At 46.4% G+C, this 9,784-nt stretch overlaps 1 protein-coding gene across 1 annotated transcript; it reads right to left on the bottom strand.

Annotated features, from left to right (window-relative positions):
• Nucleotides 1-1,227: 1,227 nt before the first annotated feature.
• TMEM247 (transmembrane protein 247) lies at nt 1,228-8,805 on the bottom strand. Its single transcript, XM_032239457.1, has 3 exons — nt 6,987-8,805; nt 5,935-6,255; nt 1,228-2,598 (listed from the first exon to the last, which is right to left on the bottom strand). The coding sequence occupies exons 1-3, from the start codon at nt 7,101-7,103 to the stop codon at nt 2,362-2,364; spliced, it is 675 nt and encodes a 224-aa protein (XP_032095348.1). The 5' UTR covers nt 7,104-8,805; the 3' UTR covers nt 1,228-2,361.
• Between the last annotated feature and the right edge of the window lie 979 nt (nt 8,806-9,784).

Genomic DNA, 9,784 nt, shown 5'->3' with positions numbered 1-9,784 from the left:
CTCTCTCTCTCTCTCTCTCTCTCTCTCTCTCTCTCTCTCTCTCTCTCGTGATTTTTCTGGTTTGCATTTGAACCAGAACATCTGTTCTAAGTTTAGGGGGTGGCCATGAGTTGTCTCATTTTCCTAGAGGACAGATCTTAGGTTACGGGCTTCGGTGTTCAAACACAATAGGGAAGAGTAGATTTCATGCCTATGTCAAAAGATGTGGGATGAGATGCTCACTTAACTGCTCATGGGAGTTTACTTGCTCTGAAGATTAAGAAAAATGAATGTATTGAAATCTAGTTTTACCTGGCAACAGATGGATGGATTAAATGACCTTATATCACTTGTTTTTTGGTTTGCGTGTCTGTTTCATAAATGCCCGATTTTGTCTGCTGAAAGAAGGTAAACAGGTGGAACTTAAATTTTTTGCCATCTGATCTTCATCTCTCTCACCTCAACCTCATGGGGCAGAAACCCAGATCAAATAAAATGACTGGAAGAAGTGACCCCATAGCACAACGTCCCATCCTTGAAAGTTTAATGAGAAATGACACTTTTATCACTTCCAAATTAAGTACCTGTCACATGCAGCTATCAATGGGGAGGGCTATATGGAGTTGGGTGGAAAATGAGAAGTCACCATGGACTTAAATGACATGGTAATGTGTGCTGACATTGAAGTCCCAAGGCAGTCGTTGTTTTTTTCACGTGATTTTACTGAGAGTCACTCAGAGCCCAATGAAACAGAAACTTATTCTCTTGTCCCTCTTAAGGCAGAGCCCTATGCCAGAGGAGAGAAGGGGTCAACAAAGACTTGATTAATTGCACAGCTGTGTCCAGCCTCGTTCAGTTTGCCACATTATCACTAAAGTGTCCTGTGGCACAGCCAGCCATCGTGGCTGGCTGTTGGGCTCAGAGCAGCTGACAGTCTGCAAGGCCTGTGTGTGTGCTGAAGGGAGGAGGGGCTGGTGTCTCAGGGATGCGAACCCCTTTTCTTTGTTGCATACATGCGGGGCAGCTTCACTTTTTGCCTGACCATGAGCCCTCTGGTCTTCCAAGTCTGTTCCTGTGGGTGGTTGTATGTTTATTTGAGGGGCTGTGAACCTCTCCACTGTGGACAACTGTATACTTGTTTTGTATCTCTGTGTCAGTGTATTTATTTCTGGGTTAGATTTTCTGCATTTTTGTAAGTCTGTGCTTGGGTTAGCAGGTAAGTGCATGTGCCAACTTTTTTTTCTTTTGCCATTTCCAGCTTTCCAATAGAGTAGAATTAATGATGTCCTCTGGGCCCAATCAGGCACTTAAATTCCTTCTTCCCTATGTCCCCTAGAAGTATGCCTTTATTTTGCCACATGCCTCACCCAGAGGATACACAGCTCAGTGATACGGATACCCCTTGTCCACCGGGTTCAGCTAGGCCTATGCCGGGCTCTCTGGAGCTTCACTGCCTCTCCTTTTTAACCATATGCTGTCTCAAGTCCAGCTGTGTACAAGTCTGCTCAGGCCCAGTGCTAAATGAAGCCTGGCCAGTGGCCTGGTGATGGTATCCTGCCATGTTGGCACAGCTGGAGAGCGCTTGGGAGTCTTGGCTCCTGCATTAGTTTCCTGTGGCTGGTGTAACAAATTGCCAGAAACTTAGCGGCTTAAAATAACACAGACATATTCTCCTAACGTTCTGGAGGTCAGGAGTCTAATGTGGGGTAGCAGCGCAGGGCCCCCTCCGGAGGCTCTAGCAGAGAATCCCTTTATTGCCTTTCCTGGCTTCTAGAGGCTTCCCACATTCCCTGACCCACAGCCCTGCATCATTCTGCCCCCTGCTTCCATGGTCACATCTCTCTGATTCTCAGCCTCCTGCCTCCCTTTTATAAGGGCGCTTGTGACTACCACGGGCCTACCTGGATAATCCAGGATCATCTCCCCATTGCAAGGTCCTTAATCAAATCTCAGGCTCTTTTACCATGTAAGGTAACATATTCATGGGGATTAGGACATAGACATCTTTGCAGGAGATGGAGGGGCTGTCTCCAAGCAGACCACAGGCTTTCCAACCCTCAGGGATCTATGGACATGAGTAGATGTGAAACCAAAGCCAGCTTGGTCATGGTGTGCTTCTGTGATTTTAGAAAGGTGTTCTAAACCCTCCTTCCCTGCAGAAACCTCCCTGACCTGCTAACATTTGAAATCTTCCTCTTGGGACAAAACATCATGTCCACAGTGAGAACTCAGGCTCTGCCTAAGGGGCATGAACATGTTTCTTCACTCTCAGGTGGAAATGCTGGGCAGCAGTGCCCTTCCTAAGAGTGGATTCTGATTGGACAGAGGCACAAAATGATAAAAGGAGGTGCTGGGAGGCTGAGATCACGCACTGATAACACTCTAGCATGGCAGGGGTGAGGGTCCTAGTGATGGAGAGAGCAAAGGCACTTGGAAGTATGACCAGAAAGTTTTAATCAAACAGAGCAAAATGGTCGCGATGCAGAACAGGTAGTGCTTGGAGAAGAGAAAGAAGACCATCTCCTTGGTGACATAGATGATGTGAATGAAGATGAAGCAGTACAGGAACATGGCAAACTGGTTCTGGGGCAGCAGGAGGTCCTGGAGGCCTCCTGAGAACTGTAGGGGAGAGAAGACAGCGGAGCTGGTGATGCCAGTCTTAGCGCCAGGCAGATCTAGGTTCAGTCCTGCTCTGTCCCTGCCTGTGTATGTGACCTCAGGTCATCATCTTCATCTAAGGAAGGGGCAATAGTGCCCTTTACAAAAAGATTATGAGGCCTGGGCATGGTGGCCCATACCTATAATCCCAGCACTTGGGGAGGCCAAGGTGGTAGGATTGCTTGAGGCCAGGAATTCAAGACCAGCCAGGGCAACATAGTAAGACTTCTGCCTCTACAAAAAAATTTTAAAATTGGCCAAGTGTGGTGGTGTGTGCATATAGTCCCAGCTATTGGGAGGCTGAGGTGGGAGGATCACTTGAGCACAAGAGTTCAGGGTTATGGTGAGCTATGCTCATGCCACTAACTTCAGCCTGGGTGAGAGAGCAAGACCCTGTTTCTAAAAAAAATTTAAAAAACCCCCAAAAGATCACAAGGAGGAAAAGTGAGATAATGGAACATTCCTAGTCAGGTAACTACCACATAGAAGGAACTCATTACTTTTTACTTTTTTGAGCTGTTCTTATCACTCCTGACTGGGCACCAGGCCACCACCTTTCTTTCTCTTTATGCTCCGTACTGCCCACTGGAGTCCATGCATGGGCCTTCTCTCCTGACTCCAGGAGCCCCACATCTGGATGCTGGGTCTTGGGAGTGTTCTCTGACAGTGCCCTAACATTCAACCTAGTTTCTTGGACAGTGGCCCAATGAGAGGGTGTCCCTTGCATGTGAACAACTATTTCCGACTCCCTGGGTCCTGACACGGATCACGTGGGTCAATCTGTGGCCTTTCAGTCCAGGGTTTGGTCTCTCCTGGAGGTAGGTGCTGAGAGATGGGTGATGGGGTCTCCCTAAACTTTCAGAGTATTGGGCTGGGGGAAAGCAGCTTGAGTTGTCTAGCTAATTCTGCCTGCGAGTTGCTCTTTTTTTGAATCTATATAATTGGGGTCCAACAGTCTTCATTTTAACTGTAAAAAATTATCGATGCATAAGTAAGGCAAAGATATTATTTTGATCCATAGTTAAGAGGGCATAACCCATGAGTTATGTTTTAAAATATTTTTTAAGATCATGCCATATTTTTGGAAGGGACCAAGATGCCCTAAACTAGCTAGAAACACACTCAGAGGTATTTTCAGTTTAATAAATTCTACCTGTCCATCCATCTATTCACCCACCCAGAAAAAAAGAAGTCTTCAACATCAAGTCAACTCTCCAATTTTTAGTAAGTACACAAAAAGTAAACACTTTTGTAAACTATCACCAAAGGTTGGGGGATGGGACACATCACTATTGAAACAGCCACATAAAATTTGAGGGCAACTAAACAAAGCTGAGGGGACAGGAAATGACTCTGGTGATGCTGCCTTGAAAGTGAAGAGCTAGGAAGGTTGGAGACCAGAGGAAGCAATCCAGTGTTCTAGTGGGAGTGGAGGGTGGGACTGACCCGACGATTCTCTGCAGGCGCAGGAGGGCACTGGACCCACGGACTTGGCCACTTCTCTGCAGTCTGCATGTGTTTCAGTCTAAAATGCTGATGGGTGATTATTATGACTTTCATTTTTAAAAATATGTTAATGAAACTCTTTACTTTTCAAAATACTTTCAGTGTTCTAGTTTTTGAGCAGAAGCGAGAGATAGGACTGTATACCAAAGATTTCCATCTCATCCAGCAAGAAGAAATATTTTCAAACTAAAAAGGGGGGGAAATAAATACAGTTAGGAGGAGACACAGGCCAAAGGCATAGTTACAATATCATATCTGCTTTAAATAGTTGCAGGCTCCACTTTGTGACAGATTTTATCCCAGGCCACTGAGAAAAGTCACAAGTTTTGAAATGTAACTTAGAATTCAAAAATATTAGGAAATGTGCCAAAGTCTAAGCAATAGGCAAATATTTTCTAGACTTTCTAAGAGGGGGTGGGGGGCAGGGGAAGATTCTGGAAATCCCAGTTCAATAAGCTTGACTGGGTTTAGTGAAATCATTTCATGTATAATGAAGCAGGTATTTTGTGAACAGGAAAACAGATCATTGTTTAAGAAGCCAGCATGTGTTCATCAAGAACAAATGATGCAAAGCCAACCTTACTTTCTTAAAAAAACACAAACAAACAAACCTCACCAGTCAATTGGGGAAATGCTATAGGTAATGTAATATCTTAATTTTGGGAAACCATTTGACAGTCTCAGTTTTTTAGATAAGGTGGAAAGTTATTTACTTTAGGTCATATCCTCCTCAACAGTTACAGCAATGACTTGGATAAAGGCAGAAGGCATGGTTCTCAGAATTAAGGATGACTCAGAGCTGGGAAGCATAGCTAATACATCACATCCCAATAAAACTGAAAAGTGATAAATGTATGTTGTTGCATTTGGGTCAAGAAGTGAATTGCATGAGTATATAAAAATGGTAATAGCTAACATTTATTGAGTGCTTACCTAATGTGCTGGGCTAATTGCAAAGTGTCTGTGTGTGTGCTCTCATTTAACCCTCACAACAACTCTATGAGGTAGGGTACTTCACGGATGAGAAGGCCCATGCTCAAAGGAGATTAGTAATGTGCCCAATGTCAGGCAGTTTATACCTGGTATTTTAACCCAGGACTGTCTGACTTAAAGTCCAGGAAACACTGCTTTAAACAGTAACATCCTCCACTATTGAATGCTTATGATCACCCAGTCACTGTGCTAAGCTCTTCATATCCCATTTAATCTCAAGTAGGCATTCTTATCCCCCATTCATACACATTAGGGGAGAGTGGTGCACTTCTTGTGAAAAGATGGCTGTTTCAGTTGACTAGAAGGCAGTATGATCCAACAGAATAAACACAGCCCTGATCGGGGAGGTGATGGTTCTATCAAAATCCACTGGCCAGACTGCAGTGGGGATTCTGGGTCTAGTCTCCAGCCATCAAATTTTAAGAGATGCAGAGAGGACTTGTGAGTGGTAGAAGGAGGAGGAAGTGTTGAAGACTTTTCTCTGAAGCTACCAAAAGGGCTGTTGGGTGGGCGATGTGGTTCTGGGGCCCCTCCCAGCCTCAACTCTCCTCAGAGAGTCAGATCTCAGCTTTGCATGGAAGCTCTGTTTAATAGAGCTGGTCAGGTAGGGTAGTGGGCTTTAAGGCAGTGAGCGGCCATCTCTGGAAGTGAGTGACCCAAGGGGGAGAGGGCTGGAGACCATCCCATGTGGATGGTCAGCCCTTGCAGCCGAGATCCAGGATCTGCAGGGTGGGATGCTGCACAAAGCTGGGAGCCCCAGGCCTCCCTTCTCCCAGTGCCCCGCTCCTTGTCACCCACCAGGTGGGGTGACGCCTCCCTCTGCAGCTGCTCCATCACCACCTCATGCTGCCGCTGCCGCTCGTTCTCCTCGTGCAGGTACTTGAGCCGCGTGAGCTCAAACTCCATGCGCACCTTCTCCAGGTCCATCTCAGCATTGTGCTCGGTCCCAGGGGCTGGGGGCAGCTCTGCGGGTTTGGGTCCATCACCTGCCTGGCCTTTGGTGGCAGGGCAGGACTTGGGGGACAGCGATTTAGGTGGCCCTGGACAGCCTCCATCCTCACAAGCTTCCATCTCTTCCAAGTGGTCACAGGAGTAGTCTGGCTTCTGGGACTCTGCCTCCTGGGGCAGGGAAAGCGGGGAGGGGAAGGACCGTGAGAAGTCAGGATGGGGCTGTTCCGACCCCATGGAACTCCTGCAGCCTCAGTCCACAGTGGACAGGGATGTTTGAAAGAGTGTCCGAATTGTAAAGATCTATGCTGAATTCTTATTAGAAGTGCTCTTACCTGGAGTTGTCAGGACCTGAGGGTCAAGGAGGAGAGGGCAAACTAGCACCAAGTCATGGTGCCCTAAAGTTGCAGGTAGAGGCACTGGGAGTTGAGGAGATGGATGTCTATCTTTCTAGTGATTTTTCAAATCATCAAAGAGGCAACTTCTGGGCCCATCCTCAACTCCACCTGACTTTGAGACCAGTTAGATGCCAGGTCTTCAGGAAGTTACACAGAGACAAAGAAACCCAGGGTCTGAGTTGAGAGAATCTAAATATTTGGGGACCAGCAAGAGGGCTATGGCGGGGAGCCAGGTCCTATCGACCCAGGAAGGAAAGGGCCCCAAGTGGGGAGGGAGATAGAGGAGACCAAAGCCAGCTTCACGTGACTTCACAATCTTATGGAGGGCAATCTGGTCCTTGGTGACAGCTGGGTGCCAGTTACAGGGGTGGAGTGCATGTCACCTAATGTTCTTGGCAGCTGTCTGGAACCTCTAAGCACTCAGCTACTATTATGTATTCCTACAGTATTCTTGCTCCCCCTGATGGAATAGGCAGGGGTAGTGAGACACAGCAGCCCCCTTACCAGACAAGCCCTTGGCTTCCCTTCAGACTTGGAGTCACCAGGCACCATCTTGGGGAAGGTCGGGCAACTTTCTCCCGCACCCCGGGCTTCCATCATCTCCCTGTCTTCTGTTGCCATCCAGAAAACCAGAATGCTGCCAGGTGGGGCCACCGGACCTCATTTGAGGTGCTGACATTAGGCCTCACCAGATTCCATAGACTAGCAACCATCACAATCCCCTGTCCTCATAATAATTGACATTCTAGAAGTTGCTAGGGCCCCTTGGGTGGAGAGTGTGACACCTTTGAGGTGCTAACATTAAGAACTGCAAGATGGGCCTTTCCTGTCTCTGAGGACTACTTTAAAAATTAGAGTTCCACCTCGTGAAACTCAGAATTCCAGCATTTGAAATCTATTCCCTTGGGTTCCTTTTTTAAATGAAGATTGTGTTAGGATGAGTCACGGCCCCACAAACCCTCTTATGGGCTAAACCGGGTCCCCCTCTCTTCCCAAAATTCATATGTTGAAGTCTTAACTCCCAGCCCCCAGTAACTCAGAATGTGACCTTATTTGAAGACAGGGTCTTTATAGAGGCGATTACGTTACACTGAGATCATGAGGGTGGGATCCTAATCCAGTATGACTGTGTCCTTGTAAGAAGAAGACGATGTGAAGACAAGGGAGAAAATGGCCATCTACAAACCAAGGAGGGAGGCCTTGTATTAAGGTTCTCCAAAGAAACAGAACATAAAATGACATTTATTACAGAGTTGTCTCATGCCATTATGGAGGCTGAGAAGTTTTATGATCTCCCAACTGCAAGCTGGTGCCCCAGGAAAGTGGGTAGTATCAATTCCAGTCTGAGCGCAATGACCTGAGAACCAGGAGCACTAATGGTGGAAGTCTCAGTCTGAAGGCAGGAGAAGACTGACGGCTCACCTCACTGTAGTCAGGCAATTGAATTGAGAGCACCAATTCAACCGCAGTCCGCCTTGTTTCATTTAGGCCCTCAATGGATTGGATGAGGCCCATCCACACCGAAGAGGGCAGACTGCTTTACTCAGTCCACCAATTCAAATGCTAATCTCTTCCAGAAACACCCAGAAAGATGGTTTCATCAGAGATCTGGCCATCCAATGCCTCAATGACATCAACACATAAAATGAACCATCACAGACCTGGAATAGATCATTCTCTCACAGCACCCAGAAGGAACCAGCCCTGCTGCCACCTTGATCTCTGATGTCAAGTCTCCAGGATTGTGAGAAAATACATTTCTGTCATTTACACCAACCAGTCTGTGATTCTTACAGCAAACCTAGGACACTAATACAACCTGTCATCCATCCTCCCACGTGGGTAGAATGAAGGGCTGGGGAATATATTTTGTCATCTTCCATTTTGTGAAAACCACAGCGAAACATCTTCGGTGGTTGAAAGCAGGATTGCAATGTGCAAAGACAGGGCTGCATTTGAATTCCGGCTTTGCTACTCTCTCTAGCTGTGTGACCAAGGGAAAGTGTAGTCATTTGTAAATGGGATAAAGATTTAGCCACTTCCCTACGTTGCAGCACCGATGTGAAAATTAGATAGGGTGTATAGCCCACGAGCTGCCCACACAAGGACTAACTAGGCAAACGATAGCCATGATCACCATTATTGTAAGGGGTAGATTTGCCACTGGAGAGAAGAGAATGCTCAAGGTTTACTTTCTGTCCTTGCAAATCTTTCCCCTCGCAACATTATGGTGGTGACCGTGCAAATGATCTGACAGCTGTTGTGTAAGATATCCTGCTTCAAGCAATAGGAGTAAAATTGCCAGATAAATACAGGATGCCCAGTCAAATTTGAATTTTAAATAAATAATTTTTAGTATAAATATGTTCTAAAGATTGCACAGGACACATTTCTACTAAAAAATTGTTTGTCTGAGATTCAAATTTAACTGGGCATCCTGTATTTTTATTTGTTAAACCTGGCAATCTTAACCAGGAGAGATCTGCCCAAAGAAACAATTATTTGACATATGAACAAATAGTCCACTGCTGTTAAATCACCAAGTGTGGAAACGCACAGTAAGTGCTATGGGTGGTTGTCAGCTATTGCTCAAACAACCCTAAATGCTCAGTGGCGTACAACAATAAACATTTCCTTAGATGTTTAAGGATGGACTGATTTAAGCTGGATTGAACTGGAGGAGCTTGGCCAAGGCAGCTCTGTTTCATGTGCCGCTTATCTTCCTCTTGGGAATAGTGGGCTAGCCTGGGCACACCCTTTGCTCAGGGATGGAAGAAGTACAAGAGGCCTGGGAGCTGGCACCCCATCGCTTCCGTCTTGTGTTATTGGAGAAAGCCAGTTGTATGGCCAAACCCAAAGTCAAAGGATGGCGAAATGTACTCTGCCCAGTTAGTGGGAGGAACCACAAAGAAAGATAAAAGGTCTGGATAAAGGGAATGAAGAATTGGGGTCAATCAGGCAATGTACCATAGGCGTTAAGAGGTCAGGGCTCAGGGTCTCGTGCCTGTAGTACTTTGTGAGGCTGCCTAGAGGATCGCTTGAGTCCAGGAGTTCAAGATCAGCCTGGGCAACATAGTGGGAATCTACCTCTAACTCCCCCTAAAAAATTAGCTGGGCATGGTAGCATATACCTGGGGTTCTGCCTACTTGAAAGGCAGAGGTGGGAGTATTGCTTGAGCCCACTGAAGTGACCTGTGATCGCACCACTGCACTTCAATCTGGGTGACAGAGTCGGACTGACTCAAAAAACAAAACAAAACAAACAAACAAAAAAAAAACCAAAGGATCAGTGCTGATGTGGT

The sequence above is a fragment of the Sapajus apella genome, unplaced genomic scaffold (assembly GCF_009761245.1).
Source record: "Sapajus apella isolate SASKATOON/1434 unplaced genomic scaffold, GSC_monkey_1.0 scaffold44, whole genome shotgun sequence".
Taxonomy (NCBI): domain Eukaryota; kingdom Metazoa; phylum Chordata; class Mammalia; order Primates; family Cebidae; genus Sapajus; species Sapajus apella.
This window is presented reverse-complemented; position numbering and strand designations above follow the sequence as displayed.